General features: G+C 41.2%; 1 protein-coding gene across 1 annotated transcript; it reads left to right on the plus strand.

Moving 5' to 3' along the window:
• The first annotated feature begins 490 nt into the window (after nucleotides 1-490).
• Nucleotides 491-23,008, plus strand: LOC116332588 (probable ribonuclease ZC3H12C). The gene is made up of 6 exons (XM_031755600.2): nucleotides 491-611; nucleotides 17,274-18,101; nucleotides 19,017-19,156; nucleotides 19,318-19,552; nucleotides 19,746-19,852; nucleotides 20,323-23,008. Exons 2-6 carry the CDS (start codon nucleotides 17,383-17,385, stop codon nucleotides 21,801-21,803), a joined length of 2,682 nt encoding a protein of 893 aa, XP_031611460.2. The 5' UTR covers nucleotides 491-611; nucleotides 17,274-17,382; the 3' UTR covers nucleotides 21,804-23,008.
• Nucleotides 23,009-23,352: the final 344 nt, after the last annotated feature.

The raw sequence follows: 23,352 nt of genomic DNA on the forward strand, positions 1-23,352 counted from the left end.
CCTCCCTAGTAGTGAGTCAAGTCTGTCTGAAACTCCTTCATAGGGTTCTGACTATCCCTGTAAGGAGTGTTGTTTTTCTTTTTGTCTGTGTTAAATTAAAGAAGAAATTCAAACATTTTGCTCATTTTTTTTTTCAAGAACACCCTTTACATGTAATAACAAAGCAGTTCAAATTTTTAAGCACTTAATATTGAGATCATCACTGAAAAGTACAACACATCGTCAGTAAGAATAGACTTATTTAGGGTCTGATGTGCAAATAGTGTGAAATTATTCAATGCACAAACTGGAGCATAAAGTGACATATTTTGTGAATATGCTTTCACAATAGACTGCGAGGCATAGCAATATTGTCTCTAGAGCAAAGTGCAAGAAACAGATTTCATGCAGATGCAGATCATGGCCGCTAGGTGGAGACTCTCAGGCAGTCACGAGGAAACGCTCACTGCTCGGCTGTTGTGTAGATTTCCTCTCTGACAACCACGAGATCCCGACAGCAGCAGCAGCAGCGTCAGCATGCAAACTTTGCACTACCACGAGAGTTTTTACCAGGACACTTGTCGTAACATGTGATGGAGAAGGAATTCAACACGGGAGGATGCTACGATAAAGTAAGCGGACATTTTTTGTTTTTCACAAGATTTACAGTAATGAATAGTCATCGTTAACGACAGGCATAAGAAATGAAATACTATATCATGAAGTACTACATATAATAAGGATCATATATGAATCTTTTCACACTGCCTGAACACAAATGCACCGAAAGATTCCTTACTGATTCCCGGCACAGTTTACATTTAGGGAAACCAGAAAGTTTGCTATTAATAAACTAAATCATTATAAAAACTGGAACCAAGAATACAGTATGCACAGGACATATTTTAACTAAAGTAAAATCAATATGAAGTCGGTGTAGCAGCACAGACATATCCAAAGATCGTTAATAGATTATATGGGACAAGTATATAGTTATTCTATGTTTTTTTTAAAAAAACCAAATTAATATTTCTTTAAAGTGATAGTGCTGAATGAACTCATGCTGAGTGCAGCTTATAGTCTGCAGACATCAGTGCAGTATACAATATAATTAGCTAATGTTGGGATAAAATTTGCTTACTAAAACAATTCCTCATTAAATATATTCAGTTTCCTTGTTCTTGAACACATACAAACACACTGTCGCTCACTTTCTCACTAAGCCCTTTGTGCTCAAGCATGTCATCTAAGCTGGGAGCTTGATGAATTGAGCAGGAACAGGAAAAACTGATCGGTGACATCATACAGTGGCACAAAGGCAAACCGTTGTGAAGAGGTCATTGATTTTCTACACATTTTGTAGCATAATTTTAAGATTCTTCTAGTTGTTTATTTGAGGTATAATCATGTTGGGCATTTGCACCATACACTGCAGATGGTCACAGCAAACGTTAATAAACGAATGAATGAAGGAAGGAAGCCTGAATTATTAGGTTTTGGTGAGTGCTGTGTTTTGCGACAAATGGCCATATTTAGACATTATCAGCTAATAATGTCATGTCAGCCATAAACTGCATGAGTGCAACATATGTGTAAAATATTAGAATTTATAAAGCAACTGAAGCACAAATTTCATGGGTGGGATGTACCACACAGCAGACCATAACATTTTTCAGGTATTGCAGTTAAAAATGCTCCAGAAGGCACCAACACCACAAGTAAAGAGATGTAGCTCAGTGATTTGAATTAGCTGCTTGTGTTGCTTGTGTAAATATAATAACTGTGCATGAGATGATTTTATGAAGGGCAGAATAGACTATAGAGAGTTTTATATCACACCGTTAAGCATGGCTGATGCTGAATTATGAAGACTGACTAATTTTTGGAGGCAGACTCGTGTGACTTTTAGAGAAACTTCACTTTTTTTTGCACTTCAGTGATGTCTTCACTTTTTCAGCCACAGAGGTTTACACTTGATTTGCACCCATACATCCTCTGCATTTGTCCCCATATGACCTTTTACCTCCTTCGCCTGCTGCACTGAGCTCCAGACATGACTGTGGCCCGCCAGGCAGAGCATGTGTGTGTCTGTGTAAATATGCATGTGTTAGCAGAAGTAGGACCACGGCACGCTCCCATTGAAAAGAAAGGGTGATGGTAAGGCCAGAGGTCTCTGTGGATGACGTTTGGCCCTGCAGCTGCTGGAGCTGCTCCATGCTTTTGTTTCTCTGTGACCCTTCTGACCCGGCACTCGCCCTGATGTCAAACACACACACACGCACTTTCGCACACCTGCACATAGTCAGACACATGACCCCGCATACACACACACACATGCAAGGATGTGCAGGCATATATGTAAATTTGAATATTTGCTAAAGCGCCCTGTAGACACATACACACACAACGGTGCTCAATAGGCCAGGCCCTGTGGGGACGATCCATCATGACTTAATCAGAGAGCTGTGAATTTATGTGTGAAACACCATGTACATGTGTCTGATTCACTTTATGTAGCATTACGAAAATCATTTAAAAACAAACTCACTTCCTGCTTCAGATCATTCCCATATTTCTTTGTTCTAATTCTCAAAAAAAGTGAAAAAGAACTCCTCAAAATCCCGCTGGCATTACCATAAACATCAAAAGACTTGGAACATTGAAATAGTTCTGCAGGTCTGAAAATTGCCACAGGTAACTGGCAATACAGAAATATGGATGTTGTAGCACTCTTATCGCTTTCAGTTCTTTAGAAACAGGGGTGCACTGACAGCCCCTGTCGACTGTTTGACTGATATTAGCCTGCGGGCAAAAAGGACCTGTATCAGTGTCAGTCGCTGATGTTTCTCTGTCGAGTCCTGGCGAGCTTTGCTGGTAGCCAAGTCGTGTGCTGTTTGCCATTATAATTTGGTTTGTAATTTCCCAGCAAACAGTTCAATCTGATGCAGTAATACGTTGCCAGTGTATGTTTCAGTTACCAAATCCTGCAAAAAGGGACATACAGAATTTGCGATGCTTTATGTGGACCAGGGATGAAACTCTTTAACCGCTTGCTGCCAAACCACCAGTGAAAATTATCCTCAGTTACGGCCCTAATGTGCTTTTTGAAAACTACAATTCCAAAGATGCTGGCCAAGTTGCCATGGAGGTTTTATTGGCCTCAGTTATGTGGTAAATCTCAGTAATGTGTGGCTGCAGAATCACTCCATCTCCATTACACCAAATACAAGCCTGCAGGAAACAGCAGGTGGTGTGTGTGCGCACTAACATGTTTTCATGCTGCCTCCTTAAGTGACCCGGAGGGCACTGGCCTGAAGGCCAAGCTATTGTTCTTTCAAAGTCCTGAGTGACCCCATCCCCCTCCACACCCCACACACACACCCGACACACACTGGTCTGGTTTGTTTGACTTCCCTCTTCAAGGTAGGAGCATGTGTAGAGCCTGTTAGCATAGTATTGTATGTGTGTGTGTGTGTGCGCGTGTGTGTCGTTGATACCAGCTGGACTACCTCTTCCCCTGCCTGTTTCCACCCCTCGGGCCTTGTTAAAGGGCTGGAGTAATCCTTGCAGCCTGGATCAGTATTTATCCAGTGTACTGTTTGAAGATCTGCTGCAGACGCTGCTCCTGGCACTTACTCAGCCCTCAGTGTGGATTACCTTTACACCCACACTTATTTCTATCCTTTTTGCTCTGTCCTTATTTGTTTTAATCACTTAGATCATTGATTTTAGAATTAAAAAGACTCAACTGGATATTCACTGTTCACGGACATTAAAATAACCTTTAAATGGACGTACTCTGGGTGGTGTAGACAGGTTAAAGGCTATTTAATGTAATCTGCAATCTGAGCTCCAGAACTCTGAAGTGAAACGCACACGACACAGACCTGCATGTTTGGTGCAAACAGCATCAGAGACAATAACAGCCATCTCTAAAAGTTTAAATTTACCCAGTTGTTGAAGTTTTAATTTTCCTGTTGGAACTCATTTGATACTGCAGATATCCTAGGTTTTTAAATAGGGACATGTATTAATCCCATGCAGTTATATTTATCAATCAGTTGTTATTGTTTCCAGATATATTGGACATGTTTCCCATAGTTACATCCAGTTGCTGGGAGTTTAAATGTTTAAATCTCTCTTGTCTGTATTTCCTCATATGAATTTTGAATTCAACAAGACCCAGTGCAAACTAACCATAGACATCCTTTGTAGAGGAACCACTTTGTAGTGACCCACTATCAGACATGAGTGAGATCCTGTTCCACAGCTGGGTAGAATATAGATGAGAAATATAAATGTGCATTTTCTGGATTATGGACACAATATAGGAAACGCTTATTAAAACACAAAACCCTAATTTTCAAAATGCTTTTAAGAACAGATGCATCAACCAAACAAAAAGAGAGCAACTCTGACTCAGACGTGCAGTAACAGGCTTTACTGTCATGGCTGTGATCTTTCTGTCAGATTAGGTAGCACATCCATATGCTTCCTCCTTTGTCTGAGGCAGAAATGCTGCTCAGGTCAAACAAAACTACTCGGATTTATCTTGTGTACACAGCGGTGGCGGCGGCGGCTACTACACCGCGCAGCACTGTGCCGCGCTACGTTTCGACAGGGTTGGCAAGGTGCGGGCAGGCAGCCGGGAGCAGGACACCTGTTCATCCTGCGACTAGAAGCAGATGGTCCACATGGCGCCTGCTCCCCCGAGGGGAAACACTGTCAGCTGAGCCCCAATTAAGAAGTCACTGCAAGTCATAAGGGAGCGGGGAGTGGGGGTGGATGATAGAGACTAGAGAGGAAAATCAGTCTGATAATCAAATAACTGTGACGTGATAATTGAACAAATCAGACTGTGGAATTAAAAGACATGATACTGCTGCTTAAGTTAGGAGCCCTTCTTTACTTTACTAATTACTAACCCCGACACATGTGAGTCATCCAATCAGCATACACAGATATATGATATACTTAGCTATGCTTTTGCTGTAAAGCACTCTGTTACTTGAAACTAAGCAGTTTGTTTTTCCAAGTAAAAAAGTTTCAGATAATTTAATCGGACGTTTTTCTTTATGGTGAATTGGAAAAACTTGTGTGAGAAAAATGTGCCGTATTGATGTCCTCTTAAGTAAATCTGTGCAGTCACTTTCAAATGTTTTATGTGCAAAGATTCAAAAGGGAAAAACCAAAAGGTGTAGTCACAGTGTATTCATATCTGCAGTAAATAGTCACTTTGCAGTGTGACATGTCATAAGTTCTGCTTTTGATTGCTTTTCTCTGAGCCTGTTTGAGTCAGTTATTTTTGCTGGCACACATCAGGCTTAAATTCCCTTCTCAAACAGTTTCACATAATCCAGGTCACAGTTATGTTGCCTTTTGTCCAGATGCAGCATCTTTTTATCTGAAGGGATGTTTGTTGTGTTTTTTTAAAAATGCTTCTTTAGTTTGTTGTGAAGGTTAGAGTTCGCCAACTGTCCCCAAGTGGCTAAACAGAGCTTTGCAGAGGCGTGAACTGTCACTTGTTTCAGAAATGGGTGAAACAGCCGGTCTCGTCTGCCGTTGGTTTTTTAGCTTGGCACTTGTTGCAGGGAACACAGAGGCAATAACAGACAAAAAACTTTGCTGAAGTGAAACCTTGTTAAAAACAATCAAGCCATTGTCATCGGTGGAGGTTTCTTCCTTTCCCCTGTGCAAGCCAAACATCTAGCATCCAGCTTAGGCATAAAGTTAATGCTGTCAGGGAATGTTCCTTTTGGAGGGCGGCACATCTCAGTAGCCTCTGGATTGGTTGAATTATTATTTTCCCACAAAAATGTGGGAGGATAAATCTCAGATTTCAATTTAGTTTTATTTTATAGCTCCAAATCACAACAACACTCCAAGGCGCTTAAAGTTACAATAATACAGAGATTTCTCGGCGTAGGGGCTGTTGACATCCCTAGACTAGCTGTACTGTAAGACACGTTGCCTTTGTGATACTTTTTCTCTTTTCTAAAGGTCACCGCCAATCATCTGTGCTGGTGAATCATGATGGCTAACGCCGCATAAGATCCTTGCTGTCATTCAGGGCCTTTGAATTTCCCATCATCCAGGAACCATGCAAAGGGACCGGGGCTCTCTTTGACAGACTTTTTTTGTTTTTTGAGGAAATGAGTGTGTTCAAAGTGTGTACACAGTAGACAGTACAGTAACAATTCACACCATAAGGGAACCAACGGCTTAGACAATGGATAATACAATGAAGCATTTCTTTAGCAGAAGAAGTCCACATTTCATACTATAACTACCACTTATGTAGATATCAGCACATAACACACCTTCAACCTGAGGTTTCAGTCATCATTGGCGATGACTCCATCTCAAATCAGTCGAAGGAAATAATCAGTCTAACTGACACACATTTAAAAAATAAAATAAAATCCACACGGTTCCCAGAAAAAAATTTTTTTTTCAACTTTGTCCAAAATATGGATTTATTTAAGGGATAGGTGCAGGGTTAACGCCTATGATGACTCAGAGGGTTCTTGCTTTAAAACTTTAACAAACTCCGCACCTACATCTTTTTAAAGTCTTCCCTGTAGAGGGAGAGACACCATTATGCTGCCTGTGTTTATCATGGGCGTACACAGAACAGGTATTACTGCTTGATGTGGTCAAATTTGCATGTAAAGAACCAGTGATGCCTACTGTAAAAACATAGTGAGTGCTCAACCCTGAGGGATAAATTCTGAGGCTTTAGACAACAATGGGAACAGGCCAACAGTTTTGCATGGCCTGGACTTTCCAGGTGAGCCAGGTTTGGCTGCTTTTCATGCTAAGTAATTTAAAGTAATTTTCCTGGATTAAGAACCATGTTTACCACATGTAAAGTTGTTTACCATGGGTTTTTCCTAAGCAAGCAGAGGGCGGCCTTATATATTTTTTCTCTTTTTGTTTTTGGAAGACAAAAGACAGAAGATTAACTGGCCAACCGAAAAGTAAAACAAAGAATAAGGGTCACTTAGAAAAGTTGAGACAAAGAATGAGGGGGATGCACGTTGTGGTTGTTGTTGGTAAGAAGTATGTGAGATGGGGGAAGACAGACGAACTAGAAACAGCTACGGGAAAGCATTGTCTTTGTAATAATTGTCGTCATTTTATTTATTAAGAGAATTAAGAAAATGAAAGGAGATTCATTTTTACTTTTGGGCTCTGATAAAATAAAGTTCAAAGTAATCTTTATTTATCTTGTATTGGTGGAGCGTGGGTGTCGAACATAAGGTCCGGGGTCCAGAATTGGTCTGGGGTTAGAATTGGCCAGGCAAAGACTCGAATCTGGTGCAATGGACACTTTGGAAAATGTGAAGGAGGGCATAAAGTTTTGGACATTTTAACGTATTTTAGTTACGTTTTTCAGCATTTTCTCCTTACAGAGACATGATCATTCATATTGCACCACAGTATTTAAGTAAGATAAACAATTAAATAACAGAAAAGTTCCTGTTTTTTCACTGTTGACTATAGAAATTTTTTTCACAATGGGTGTCCAAATAACAACATTTTCTGTGAATCAATGGAAACTTTCTGTTTTATAGTTACGGGACAATCTGAGCAATGAGCTACTGCAATTTTTTCTGTAATTTTTCACATCTCTTAAAAGCGTCATATTGAAAATTTCTTATATTATGTGGAAAATCTAGGACATAATGTTGGAGTTGCACTTCCTTTTCTTATATTAAGCTGTCTCAAAGATTAAATATGTGGTTAAACTTCTTCACACTGTTAGAAATGGGAAGTTCAGTGGTCCAGCGCCTTGAAGATCAAAGTGGACTGTATTTGACCCCTAATATGAAATAAGTTTGACATCGCCGGTGTAGAGGTTGAAGCCCCTCAGTCCTAACGCCCCACCCTTTGAGCCAGCTTTCTTCTAATTGGCTGCCCCACAAAAACAGTTTGAACAGCAGGTGGCTGCTGTGCATCCACAAAATTAGCCAAAGGGCTACTTTTCATTTTTAGTCCCCAATCAGACAAAAACAACAACTAAGAACACAGAGGTACACACCAGATCGCAATTCAATAGCGCACTTCTGGGATCTGAGGAATATTTCCCACATTCTCACACACATTTGACAAGAATTCAATTTGCAGAGTCATGAACAATTAATGAAGTCCTGAAAGCAAAATAGGATCAAACCTGGGACTAGTAGTATGCACCTAACCAAGTGTTGTTAGTGTAGCTTTATGAGTGGCATGCCACATAAATCACTTTCCACTGAGACTGTGTGGGCTTTGCTGGAACATCTTCCTGACTGTCGTCCGCTGGCAATATTGACGGCATTTCAAATGGAAACATGACACATATCACTCTACACGAGACAAGACAGATGTTATCAAAGAGCCATTAAAGGTCAAAGCTCCACTACATGAGGTTCAGTTTGGATTTAAAGACCTGAGATTTGGTATTGAGATTTTTTTTTCCAAAGAATTTCAGAAATTCGATTATGAAATGTCTCAAATCTCAACAACAAAGCTACTTTCAGCTGCTCCCTTATTTACAAGGGCTTGCCAGCAGGTAGCTCCACCATGTTTGATTTGGCAGAGTTTTTTTTATATCGGATGCCCTTCCTGTCTACTCCCAGGATCTAACTGAGATCTTTTGCTTTTTGCTAACCAGATGTGTATATAGAGCACGCGTAAAAAGTGTGATGTGAAAATAGCACTTGAGCCCATAAAATGTTCAGTAATGTTTAAACCAAGGTCGCTGATGAACAGAGCTGAGGGGTCTTTTTTCTAACCTAGACTTCTACGCAATTGGAAGTCTTTTTGCAACTATAACAGTCGCCCCCTGCTGGTCATTAAGAATACCTCCAGTTTGCTTCACTTTTCAGATTTTGACTCTGGTATACAGTCTGTTATTTATATGTCAATCAACCTTCCCTCGCTGACATCTACATTTAGATTAAAGGAATTTAATCTGCTCAGGAAGGTGGAGCACAGTCTTCCCCTTAGGTGTTTGGAAGCCTCACACAGAAATTGATAAAAGATTAAGTTTGTTCACAGAATGTTTTAAAATGTGTTTTTATTATTCTCAGGAAAAATAAAATCATAAATCTTTTTCTATCTAAATGTGAAATGACTGGTTACCTTGAGCTGTTCAAGTCCAGCCCGACCTCCTTTGAGACTGAAAAATTCCTCCTAATTGTAATGGCTGGGGATTTTTTTTGTTTTTTTACTGCGTTAGTTTGGTGTCTTTTGCTCACTGCAGCTTCCTTCCCCACCTGCTAACTTTCCATCAGAGAGATGCATACGCACTCGTAGGCGATCACACTCCTGACACCCATTTTGGGAAGCACACACTACTTTTAACATAATTGTCTCATTGTCTGAGTCAAGCCAGTCCTCCCACCATGAAACAAAGATGTAGAAGGCAACAGCCGTCTCCACCGAGCCAGGTGTTACGCAGGGCTCAATTCTGGGTGCTGTTTTTTTCTTTCTTTCTTTTTTTTTTACTCATTCTTTCTTGTTGTGTATCTGTTTGTGTGTGTGTGTGTGTTTGTGAGTGCATGTGCGTGTGTGTCTGGGTGTAATAGCTCTAAGGACGGTGTGTCCGCGTGCAGCTGCCCGCTGAGGGCCCTCCTTTGTGTCCCCCTCCCCTCTATTGTCAACTCATGCCTTCTCGTCCATTCATGGCTGATGGTCGGCGGATGGTCTGGTGATGTGTGCGTGTGTCTGTGAGGTTTGGGAGGGGTTGGGAAGGGGTGGAGTTACCCTACTACAGCTCACAGTCCCTTTTTTATTGGTGGAGAGGGGGATGATTGGCGTGTTTACAGAAGGAGATTTGGTGAAGAGAGGAAAGTGAGCTGTGTGAGGAGATTTGTGCTCGTATTGGTGGGCAGACTCACAGTGAGGAGGGGACAGTAGGTGCCTTAAACTCCATCTGCTGTCAGTAACACTGCTAGCCCTGCAGCTTCAGGACACATCACTCTGTTTTGCAACAACAAAAAGAAAAAAAAAAGGAGAACTTCATGGTTGATCACTTAAGACTGCTGCCAGACTCGACCAGGAAACTCATTTTTTGCTCACCCCCACTTGGACTGGCAGCTTTCTCCAGTTCTCTAGTGGATACAAGACATTTAACTTCCTTTTTTTCCATTAAAAGGAAATCGGGCCATACTCCTGGGCTTACTCCTCACCACTTTACTGGGTCATTTTCTTTTTTAAAATTTTTCCCACTTTGAGCTTTGTTGCTGATATGATCCAGAGTAGCATGTCAGGAGACACCTTGTAGGAGTTCTTGGTTCTTCTGTGCTTTACTGCCTTGCTGTTTCTCGTGGAACTGTTCGGTAAGTCTTACTAAGCTACTTTTGTGCGTTTAGCTTGGATTCGCGTTTGCCCGTTAAAGATGCTGATAACACTGCTGTCATACTTTATCCTGGATTATCTGCAGTATTTTGATGTTTTTCACTCTTTTTTTTATCATGAAATCTCTGTAACCATATAACCTAATGATAAACATATGTGACCAGTGAACAGACGTGCTGTCATACTACAACAGTTAAAGCTGCACATTCTTTGTTGCTGTAACGCTCAAACGGGGACATTTATAGACAAATAATACCTGTTAGTTACTGAGTGTGATTTTTACGACAGCGCAGTTCACTCTGGAAGGTTGTCGTATACATAAGCATCACAGTCTGAGCTCACCAGTGAAATTAAGACAAGGCCGTTTGTGGTTTTAAATCAGGGCTCTTTGGGGGATTCCTTGGGTTTCCCCCCTCGACGGGTCATTGGTTAAGTTTCACTTCAATTAAATTAATGTAAACAAATTATAGATTATCATATGTACTGACGAACGTTAGCAGGGTCTGGACCACTAAATGTCTCGGTATGATGGGCTTTAGTTGAGCAGCGAGGGAGGCAGAATCAGACTCTGCACAGCTTAGAGGTGAAACCGAGTGCCACCCACTACCAAAAAGCGCCACATGACAGACAGTGGTGACATGTATCAATGAGGATGAATCTGGACACCACCAGTTGCAGTCAGGGAGGGTGTAGGAACAGGATGCTTTCAGGGAGGTCCCCTGTGGCTTCAGCAGGCATCTGTTGTCCCCACCACTCCCCCCAATCCTATATGCACCCCCACCCCCACTCTCCGCACCCTCTTTGTCCCCCTCCCAGCCGGTCGCTGGCGTGGCAGACTGGGTCACTGCCGTACTCAGCCGGCAAATGGCAGCCGTGCGGTGGCCCTGAGGGACTGGTCGGGGTCTTTCCTCAGGGGAGCTCATCCTTCCACCCCACACCCAAGGGGGCTAACCCGGGATCACGACACATATAATGATACGCACAGACCACTGTCAGGATGGGCAGGGTAGGTCAACGAAGTGCAGACTGCAGCATCTGCTCAGTATGGAAAGACTCTCAGCTTCCCCTCGACGAAACACTGACTCACCGAAGTTTGGTAGACAAGTTATTCTTTCCAATAAAATATACACTCGTAATTGAAACTCATGGTAGCTGGCAGTTTGTGAGACTCTTTCTTTCTTTATTTTATCCAAAGGGACTTAAAGGATCGTTACAGTTCTTTGAGATTTTGATGCATGTAATTAAGTTTTTTAGGAGACTAATCAAAGGCTATGCATGCTCAGCTAAAAGGTTCAATCTGATCTGTCACTGCAGCTCATCTTGTAATATATGGCTGCTCAGAAAATCAACAGTATCAACCAGGAATTGCATTTTTTTTCACCTGTCTCTGATATTTCATACTGAAAAGAGCAAAAAGGTTGGTGATTTGACACTGTGTGGTGGCAGAAGCTAACAAACTCACCCTGTAACCAAATATAAACTATGTAAACTCTCCCAGTGTATATTAACACTATACAGTCATCTAATAGGCTGAGCTTCCTCTCTGCAACCAAGTCCACGTTTAACCAGGAGACAATTGCTCGTTTTCTGTACTTCAAGATGGGCTATTCCGGACACACAGCAGTGAACAGAAAGTTCATTCAAAACTAAAGTTTAGCATGTGTAGGGATCACGCCAACTCTGAAACCACTAAGCTGTTGGAAGGCACCCACTCTTATTTTCATGTCGGCTGCACACCTGTGAATTATCGCGACTGCATCTTGCATTGTGGTGACGTTGTCATGTTACCAAAGACTGACAGATATACAAACACCTGCCAACGTACTCAAAAGTCTCCTTTGTAGCACTTCTTGCTGCTGTACAGGACTATTGAAATGCATTCTTCGTTTATGATCCACACCCACAGCATCAACACGTATAAAACTAAATGAAGCAGTAGATGCTGCTGTTCAGTGCTTCAAAGTTTAACTGGAAATTTTTAGATATTGTACAAATCCAACAGCGATATTATTTATTTATGTATTTAGTATGTTTGAAACACAAACTATAATAGCTTAATTGTAATCCAGGTCTTTGTGTAGTAATAAGTTAAAATGGAACTGAAATATTATAAGAAATATTACAAGGCACAGCTAATGGCATTCCTCATGAGTTATTGGAGTTTCTTTTTTCCCCCTTGGTTTTCCCAAGAACTTCCATGCAGATACATTTGTGTATTCACACTCCTTCATATGGCACACGTATATAGTGCAGAGATCACACCACATGTCACCGGACTGCCTTATGAGTGGGTTTTCACACTTGCTGTGTCACTCTCACATTTCTGCTGACTCCTCAGAGATTCCGTCTGGCAACCTGCGACTGAAGTCCGCGCGGCTGATGCATTAGCAGGCATGCTCTGCATGTTGATGTGTTGGTGTGGGGGGTGGGGGAGTGAATGGGTTTAAAAAAAAAAAGCCCCAGCCTCCGTCTGTGCATGCTGCTCGGGCCGAGAGAACAATACTCCCATCACAGGAGGACAGATTGGGTGGCAGCTGCATTGTTGAAGGACGGCACGCCAGACACACTTCTTCCCCCCCCCCGACACACACACAAACTCACTCTCGCTCCTTTCCCCTTTGTGCCTCTTTTGTTTTTTTTTTCAGGTTTTTTTTGCTGGACTAAATTATTCCGGCTCTCTTGTGGCATTCAGGATGAAAAACAGCGGCGGTGCAGCTTAGACGTCGGGGGTCGGGACATTAAGAGACCCCTGCTTTCCGGTGCTTTAGCGTGCAATCCGACAGATTCTTCTTTAAATTATAACAATAAATAGGAGCGCATACAGAGTGCAGAAGTAGCTCTTTTGAAGTGATTTGCAAACAACTGGTGAAAAAATGTATCTACCAGCCTTTTGAAATAAATGTTCCGTCTTGTATGACGAGCAGCTTCATGAAGTAAACTTAAGTCTTCAAATACTACCAGACAGTATTTGTTCACCTTGTGTCAGCGCATAAAAAAATCTGCATCATTAGTCCAGAGGAGCATAACAGAGTAGTTTTCTTTCACAGAAATCTTTTTTTTTTTGACATCGTACTTTGTTGCATCATCTTCAAATGTTGTTCTTCAGACTTGTAAATAACATTCCCGTTCACTTGTCACAGATCTCAAGGCAGTTTCATGCACTGGAAGTACCCTCTGTGGGTATTTCCACAGATAAACAAGCTTACATGCAAACACACAGTTGTTGGTATTTGTTTGTGATGTGAACCGTTGTCACTAAAAACTGAAGCAGGCCCACTCTGTCCACATCATACCAGTTACAGGTGGGGTGTTGAAGCAAGTCATCATATGACTGGTTTTCAACTGCCACTTCCTTTTTGTATGCCTCTGTTTGAAGATCAATTTTTTTGTACCTTCTCGAGCAGAGGTACCTAAAAGAAGGATCTTGGCTCTGTCTGTCCTTTTTATGCATGAAGCCAACAAGACTAAACTAGGTTAACGGGTAACTTGTATACGATGCTTTTTCTTGCTTTCCTTCATATATATGTTCAGCTAGAACAGTGGATGTTCATATTCAATATGAACCAAGCATGAAGCTTCACGCTCCGATTCACAGAATTTTGATCTACTTTTGGATCTGTATGTCAGTGAGAGTGGATATTATTGAAATAGTCATCTCTGGCATGCAGCTTGGGCTGAAGAAGCCCCTCCCACCCGGTGTGCAAACCTGCTGTTTATGAAGGGCAGGAACTAAGCCGAGCATAAATAATAGATTTTATCTTTCTTGACTGGTTCAGTTTTGAATTTTATTTATTTTATTTTATTTTGTGATCTGCTGATACAAACAAACACCATTTTTTAATGTAAAATATTAAACTTTACTCGATAAAACTTATTTCCCCCCAATCTTGAGTAAGTTGGAGCATTTTTTTCTCGCTTAAACATTTAAAAACTACGTGCTCTGCTACTGGAAAGAGGTGTAAAAATGAAAGCGAGTTGCTTTAAACCACCTTAATCCAACATATTTTACCTTACCAAACAAAAGCTGGTGCAGCAGATTCACTTAAGAAAACTAATGTCAGGGACTTTGTATGTATTTATAACCTTTTTCTCTTTTTCAATCTCTATAATGTTTCCCTTGCCTCTGTTGCTCATACCGAGGCTGCTAGCAGCTAGCTGGTGGCTTGCTCTGAGCGCTGGACAGCTTTATTTCTTATTTTTTTCAAATGTTCATGTTTAGCTGAGGGTGATGTAAGTGTGATTTAAGAATATTAAATATCCAGCACTATCAAATAAAAGTACTATTTTGAACTTTAAAATATGCCAGGCTTATTTAGTATGCTAACAAAAAATATGGAACTAGACATATAGTATTTCTGAGGAAATGAGCAACATTTAAAGTCAACTTAAAAAGAGGTTACAGCAACCAAAAGCATCGGTAATTTAGTGGATGTTTTGTGTCAATACACTGGAAGTAAACAAAGACATTTAATTTCTTTTTTTAAAAGTGGTCACTGAACAATTTACAGATCACTCTTTGTTTCAGCCAGTCTGTGCAGCCCCACACAACCAGCAGGCCACACTCAGAGGAGAGACTGAGGCTTTGAGCAGCATTAGGGGTTTCTCTCGTTTGCTACCACAGAGGGAACTGAGAAACATTCAGGAAGGCCACATAAACACAAACACTGACTGCAGTGTTAGCTGTTCTATCACTGACTGAACTTCATAAACATTACTTAAGATTTTATTTTGTTGATTTAAATAGAAGTACAACTTTATGTAATGTAGTTTATGTCCAACTGTGAGGATTTCTTCTGGGCTTTCAGTGATCAGTAAACTAACTGGAAAACATAAAACATGTACTGTGTTTGTGTTAATGGGCAGTTTGTAATTTTTCTTTGTCATGGTAGCTCACACAGCTGTAACAGCAACGTTTGTTTGTGTCAGAAAGAGACGTCTTTTTATGATTTTGATAGGACACCCCACCCAGGTAGTGGCAGGAAATTTGAAATAAGTGGAAAATTTGTGTTTTAACGCAAATACCACTTTTTCTGACTTATGTCACAGCCTGCACCTCCTTCCTCTTAACATTAGCTTTGTCCAGTCAAAATGAATTTAATTTATCATACATGTATCCATGGCTTTTTTCATAAATTATTCTTAATTATACTTAATCTCCTTTTCTAGGGTGTTGATCATTTTCCTAAATCCCTCGCTGCTCATGTGATAAGTAATAGCCTCCGTGAAAATGTCATTGATGTTTGGGTGGTTGACCTTATTTTCTCCTGTCACTTTCTCGTCATCCCTGACGCGTGTTCTTGCCAATGCATGTTTAGATTTTGAACGTGGATCAAAATGTGCCAAATCGTTGTCATTTGAAATGAGTTAAAAGATCGTGATTTTCTAACGATTAATCGATTGTCACAGCCCGCACCTCCTGCCTCTTAACATTAGCTTTGTTCAAAATTTTAATTCATCATACATGTACTGGCTTTTTCATAAGGATTCTTAATTATACTTTTAGTCTCCTTTTGGCTGCTCATGCGCCAAACAGGGCTTTTGAACGTGCAAAATGTGCCAACAATAAAAAAATCACGTTTATAGTGGCTTTTCTCTCACTTACTCTGAGGATACAGATTGAGACAGAATAGTTAACACTTACTCATTGAGACAGAAAGTTAACACACTCTGTCGAGTTATCACACAATACGTGTCCAATGACTTGCCACAAACTTTGTAGATCTTTGTACTTACTATAACGTCGTATCGCCACGTTCATTTCGGTTTCCATTAGTGAATGCAATCACTAAACACATATGAATGAATTTTGCTCATATTTGTTTTGGAATGATGTATCAAAAAGAAGCGCTTTTCTATGTTTGAGTATGAAGTCAATGCACCACAATATGAGGAGACAAACAATGTCAAACCCATTTTAGAAGTTACAGCTAGTGCATGCATTGATTAGGTAGCGGAGAATCTGGCTGTTGGGCGAAAAAGCTTCAAAAAGACTTTTATTTTATTTTATTTGTATTACTGGTATGAAGCAGCAATGAAGTGTTGCATATGACAAGATTGTTGGCCTATTTCTCACTGAGCTGTTGTTTCAAAACGTAAAGTATTTCACAAAATAAAATGCATATTTTATTAAGAATAAGAATGCCTGCATATGCCAGAGTCAAGTTTGGTTCTTTAAATATATAAAATGAGGTGCTTTAAATCGTAAAGTATCACACTAAACAATTAAAAATGCCTTAAGTAGAGGACTGGATGTTGATTTAACAGTGTTTCTGACAGTGCTGCTGTTCTTTAGCAGATCAAAATTGCCCGTGCTGTACAGTTATTACGTCTGTGCTGGCTTCCCATCACTTGCTCGGTGCTCGGGTGTTTAGCGTTTTGTCCCTGAGCTGTTATTTCTTTGACAACGCAGCCCATCAATGTTAAAATGCAAATCAGTAGAAGTTGGTAAAGATAGTTTTCAGCCTGCATGTTTTGAGCATCATAAAGCGTGTACCATCAGCAGTCTTCTCATTTGAATCTTGCAGTCAGAACTTAATACGCAAATTAGCTAAGTGGAGCAGACAGACTCTGTCAAGACACATCCCAGGGCAGAGGAGGTGTTGCTGCTCTGGGCTCTGCGTTTTTTTGTTTTTTTTCTTTTGATGAAGAAGAGGCGTGCTTGAGATGGGAGGAAGAAGCAGAATAAAAAGGCCCTTATAGCTGCTGGGGAGAATTTTTTTATTATCATTGGGCCATACTTTAGATAAACAGATTTTTGGGGGTTTTTAATGTATATGACATTTTAATTGTTTTCTATGTAGAAGTTAATGGAGTACTGACCAGGAGTGTTTCTGTATTTGATCATAAACACAGTGTAATGTGTAACCCTGTGTCCTCATGTGATGGTATCACATGACAACTGAGTACATATGGAGAATTTAACCAGTTCCTTTTTATGTCTTAATTTCCAGGTACTCTCACAGGACTAGTTAGTGAGTTAAGTATCAGCAGTAACAGTGGGGTCAGTCAGGTGTTTGGGAGGTCACGGAGGTAGTGGAGCTGGATGTATGAGAAGGATTCATGGGCCTGAAGGACCATCTGGAGGATGGGACAGGCCACATCCTCAGCCCAGGGCTGGATCTGGACTACCTACACGTGGAAGGTGCTGAACGGCAGGCTGGGAATTTAGGAGCGGGTGTCACTGTTAAAAGCAGCAATACTGTTGGTAGCAGAGGCATTAGCTCTATCATTCATTCAAGCAGCAGTAGCAGTTGCAGTAACTTTTCTGAAGAGAGTGCTATCTCTGACAGTGAAGATGAAAGGCTCCAGACTGGGCCTGGTTCTGACTCTAAAACACCGCACCACGATCAGCTTCACCTACACCAAAGGGAGGAGTCCTCAGTCTTTCAGCCAGTCAGGCTGGACCTGGCACCAAATACGTCTCCTGGAGACCCCCCGGAAAGATTTTTGACTGACCCCATCACACACTGCCGCACGAAGGTGGAGTTTGCTCTCAAACTAGGCTACCCCGAAGAGCTAGTGTTGCTGGTCCTGAGGAAACTAGGCCCTGACGCACTTATCAATGATATACTGGGAGAGCTGGTTAAACTGGGAACCAAAATAGAGATGGATCAGCAAGGAGGTCAAGCTGTCTCACAGTCTCCATCGTCCTCTTTGTCCTCCTCGGTGGCCTCCAACTCCTCTCTGGATTCTTCTCGGCTACTGTGTCCATCCCACCTGCTAGAAGACAAAGAAAACCTGCGACCTGTTGTTGTGGATGGAAGCAATGTAGCCATGAGGTGAGGAAGACCATCTTTGGGAAATACTAGGGTTTTGTTCTGCTTTCATGTATCTACCTCTTTACCTCACAAAGAGTGTAGCTTTATTACTTTATATTAGCTATTATCTGGCTTAAGAGCCAACATATATGGCTAAGCTGGAAGCCATATAACACACATTAGAGAAATACTTGTGCTGAAAACATGCATTAGTTTAGTTTTCTAAATTTTTGTAAATCCAGTTTTTGCCAAAACCATTTAAGAAGATATCAGTTTAAAACTATCAAGGTTAGTTACATGTTACATCCTATACATGCTGAGAGAAGCATCAAGATCCCAGCATGCAATAGAGGAGACATCGGTGAAAACAGGTGTAAGACTGATTTAATCAGATTTACTAAGAAAGGAGTTGGAATATAGATGGGTTGCAAAGTGGCTTGCAGTGCTTTATATTGCCAATTGGATGCATAGAAGGGTATGAGCTAATTCTAGCTGAGATTGTGGCCTGTGTGAACTAATGCTATGCCTTTGTAATTTGTATCACTGGTTTGTAATTAGTGACACAAAGTGAAACCATTGTTCATTGTGGGAAAATTTAATAAGATTATGTAATTTTTGTTTCTGTTAAATTGTTTTTCAAAGTCAGTGAAAACATTTTTTGGACAACTATTTAAACAAAACCGTTGTCTTTCTCTGAGGGTTAGATTTACCACCTTAAACCTCAGAGGGTTAAAATAATTGGTAAAATGCAAAAGACATCGTTATCAACAATGTCAACCTGAGGATACTCTACATTCAGATGCCTAATTCAGGAGTTGGACTTCTAAGCTTTTACATGCAAAACCTGCTGTATTAACAATATGACTATGACAAGGAAACAGGTGAAGATTGTTTAATCCTAGCTGTGGGGCTGATGCTTGCCTTCTGTTTGTGCAGTCATGGGAACAAGGAAGTTTTTTCCTGCCAAGGTATTAAGCTAGCAGTTGATTGGTTCTTGGAGCGAGGCCACCGTGACATCACAGTTTTTGTCCCTGCTTGGAGAAAGGAGCAGTCGCGACCTGATGCTCTTATCACAGGTAACAATTACAGTCGCTGTCACAGTTGAAAGTCCCAGAATAACAGCAGTGTAAAGGATGCGATTAAATATCCTGCTCTTGGAAGCATTTCTTATTACTCTATAACTCTATAACTCTAGTCTTTCGCTCTATATTTAACTATTGCACCTCTCCTTGTTCAGACCAAGAGATCCTGCGGCGTCTGGAGAAAGAAAAGATCTTGGTTTTCACTCCATCGCGACGTGTTCAGGGACGTCGTGTGGTTTGCTACGATGACAGATTCATCGTCAAACTGGCCTACGAGTCAGACGGTATAATTGTTTCAAACGACAACTACCGTGACTTAGCGAATGAAAAGCCAGAGTGGAAGAAATTTATAGATGAGCGCCTGCTGATGTACTCGTTTGTAAATGACAAGTAAGGAAATCGCACCAACACAAGAAGCAAATCTGTTGGATTTCCTTTTAACTTCTTTATTTCACTGCACCTTTGAACATACTAAATAATATATTGTTTAATTGTAATAAAAAAGGGAGAATTTCAACTTATGTCTGGTTTTGAAAGAACTCATAATTTGCATCTAATTTCAGTCTGTTAACTGTATATTTAGATTCATGCCACCTGATGACCCGCTGGGACGCCATGGACCTAGTCTTGAGAATTTCTTGAGAAAGAGGCCTGTTATTCCTGAGCATAGAAAGCAGCCATGTCCTTATGGTAATAAAGAAATGTTTATGTATGTTTCTTATCAAATGTATGCTTATCAGCTATGCCGCAGAAGATGTATGCTCTTGCATAGTGAAATTAGATAATTTGTACGAGAATAAATGCTTTTTATTCCAGTACAATGTTGCCGCAAAAAGGTCTGAGTTCAATTCCAACATCAGGCCAGGGTTTTCTGTGTGGAGTTTGCATGTTCTCCATTTGGTGGGTTCCCTCCGGTAAAACCGTCCAAAGACATGCACTTGTGGGGATAGGTTAATTGGATAATCAAATTGCCACTAGGTGTGAATGTGTGAGTGAGTTTGGTTGTCTGTCCCTGTGTGTTGGCCCTGCGACAGACTGGCGACCTGTCAGCCCCCTCTCGCCCTATGACAGCTGTCCAGCGCCCCAGCGACCAGGATGAACTGGATGCTTTTTATTCCAGTACAATAACAAAAAAATCTTCATATTTTTTCTTCCATTAGGAAAAAAGTGCACATATGGCCACAAGTGCAAGTTTTATCACCCTGAAGAGGCCTGCTGTGGCACATGCCCTGCCATTTCATCAGTAGCTTCAAGAGGCCTGCTGGAACATGCCCTGATGGTGAAGAGCCAAAAGAATGGTCAATCAGAAGGAATGGCTGAAGCCCAGCTGATTCGGGATACCGGAAAAAAACAGCCAAATCGGAGCCTTCAGAGCTCCTTCAGTGAGCTCTTGGAGGACAAACCTCAAGTCAGTTCCAAAGTGGAGGAACAGAGGAGAAACTGCAGCAGTAGTGGCAGCTGTAGCAATAACATTGTAGGACATCCTGCTCCAGGGGGACCGCCTTCATCGGGACATCTGGAAAGATGGGAACACCCTGACGGAAGTACTGGAGGCAGCTCCAGTATTGCCGGGGCTTCAGGACCAAACAAAGTCGAATCTTATTACAGATGCAGTTCTCCAGAGGTGGGCTACAACTCTCTGGTAAAGGCTTATTCAGGACTCAGTCTTGTAGTGCCACAGACTCCTGAATGCTTCTTTCCAGGTGAGCTCCGCACAAGTTCACTGGCTTCAGATTGTAGCAGTGAAGGCAGTGTCAGCTCAGATTCTTTCTCTCCTGACCCCGTGTTAGATGATAGCCCCAAATGCCATCACCATCATCCACACCACCATCATCATCACTACTCTGGCCAGTACCCCCACCAGGCAAGCCGTGTGTCTCCTAGACTGAGCCAGCATTCTCCTCGTGGCTATGTCCATCCTCAAGGACTTTGGAGACAACGTGATTTTGGCATAGAAGATACTCCAGCATCCGCCACCTCTCACGTTTCGCCACGTCACGTCAACACCGCTTCCGTCTACATCCAACCCCAGCTACAGCTGCTCACCAATTTTCCAGGGGACCCACCTCATCCACAACATCCACCCCAAACACCCACTGCTCACGCCCGGTCTCAGAGCTTCCCTCGCAGCCACAATACGGTGGGCTCCCTTTGGCCGGAACACGGGCTTCAGGACAGAGTGTGTGAAGGTTCACCAGTTCATTCTAGAAGAAACTACTCTGTGCTAACCCAACAACCTCAGCACCAGCAGAACTGGGACCCTAATTATGAGCCACCCCCTAAGCCTTACTATGATCTGTTTTCCTATAAGAGTTTTCCACAAGTCCATGGACACTCTCCTTGGGGCCAGCAAGTTCATTCATCACCACATGGCCTTTTAATACCAGGTCTTCCATCGCTTTCGCAGCAGTCTCTTCCATCTGTCCCTACCCACAAGAGCCACATGCCCTCAGCAACCCAGCACGCAAAGCCAACTGCCTTGGGTCGATACCAGGACCTTAGGGAGAGGGTGTTTGTTAACTTGTGCGGCATCTTCCCTCCAGATTTGGTGAGGATGGTAATGACCAGGAACCCACACGTGACGGATGCTCAAGAGCTTGCAGCTGCCATTTTAATGGAGAAGTCACAGCACAGTTCTTGAATAAAGACAGTAAAGTTTTCATCTTAACTAAACTCGTATTTGCGGGTATATCCTCTGTAAGCTTAATAAAAAAGTCAGGTTGGGCATACAGAAACCAAAATCACAAGATACGAGACTCCTTCAGCTGTTAACACACTGCCTTTTTGAACTCATTTATTTTAATGCTATTATTGTACAGGGAAATACCAAAATTGAACGTAACATAGGAAAAGGTAGGGGTGCATTTGCATGTTTCATCTTTTTTTGGTTATGAGTCAAAACAGCACTGTATTTAGGGAAGCTTTTAAGGTGTTTCAAGGGTGGCAGTATTGTTGATTTTAAACTTATTTATTTGTTACATTTAAGTTATTTATATAATTTTAACATGATTTTAGTTTTGTGGCACTTTTTGTTCATTTTTCTTGCTTTCTTTAGATCATTTCTTTTGGCAATCATATTAGGGTATAATTATAGCCGTTTGCGCTGTTTCTCTGTTTCTTATTTTTTTAGTCACTGAGATGACAACATCGGGTATGTAGCTCTAACATTTTCAGCATTAATGTGCCACGCACGTATTTGCCACATTGCAAATACAGCCCGACCATAGTTGACGCTCAAGTAAGCCCAACAAACGGCTTTCTTTCTGTGCTGACAGGTGGCAGATCAGTTGTTGCGAGATTTTGTGGATTTCCCCCAACAAGGAAGTGAAACTCAACCAGCACCCACAAAAGAAGATAGCAAAAACTCCACTTGAAAACCCCAAGCTGTTGTTCACTTTTGAATGAGAGTTGTTTCCTCTGTTAGGATAGCCCTGTCAGCTGACTTCACGGTTCATCACGCGCTGTTCCTTTCCATCGCTAAACAATATCAGTGTGCTAAATCAGGTTCAAAGTGTGGCAACTGGAAATGTTTATGAGGAACAGAGATTGTTGGTATTGTTTTAATTTAAATTATGTGTTAATTTATTATCCTTAACGTGTGTGAATGTGAGACATGGGGTCTTCTTTATCAGTGGTGGAGGGTTTATCTGCCTCTAATGCTTTTCATACAGTTGTGTTAACTGCACAGAGATCCAGTTTTTTTTTTTTTTTTAGTTTATGGGATATTGAAAACAAACAGGCAAGCACCGGGTAAAAATCATAACCTTAAAATCACTACATCACCACTAAACTACATGTTGGACCATGGTAGTTTTTTTACTTTGCAGTTTTTTTTTTCTCAGGAGATATTCATGTTTGACCATCACTGTTAGACATTAAAAATAAATAACTCAACTGGGCCTGACCATCACAGACCTCCTGAAATGTCAGCAGGGCTTGTATAGGTTTCCAGTGGTTGTTCAGCTATTTAAGCATCATTTGTCAGTCTAAAATAAGTTATCCTTACTTTTTTAACCATATTTTTTATTTATATATTTATACTCATAATTTTGCAGTGCCCAAGGTGACTTCTGTGAATTGCCTGTTTTCTCCCAAAAATCGGGGGCGGGGGGGATTTAAAATATATTTTTAGTGTTTTAAAATTATTTTTAAGTTGTGTCTTCTTAATGCAGCTTGATTGGAGCTGTGTG

Source organism: Oreochromis aureus, linkage group 16, assembly GCF_013358895.1.
Source record: "Oreochromis aureus strain Israel breed Guangdong linkage group 16, ZZ_aureus, whole genome shotgun sequence".
Taxonomy (NCBI): Eukaryota; Metazoa; Chordata; class Actinopteri; order Cichliformes; family Cichlidae; genus Oreochromis; species Oreochromis aureus.

Bases quoted from the DNA above. Each gene is read 5' to 3' on its own strand.
- LOC116332588 (XM_031755600.2), top strand. From the start codon at position 17,383: ATGGGCCTGAAGGACCATCTGGAGGATGGGACAGGCCACATCCTCAGC. The intron at 19,553-19,745 runs GTAAGGAAATCG...CTGTATATTTAG, and splicing joins TACTCGTTTGTAAATGACAA to ATTCATGCCACCTGATGACC. The intron at 19,853-20,322 runs GTAATAAAGAAA...TTCTTCCATTAG, and splicing joins AAAGCAGCCATGTCCTTATG to GAAAAAAGTGCACATATGGC.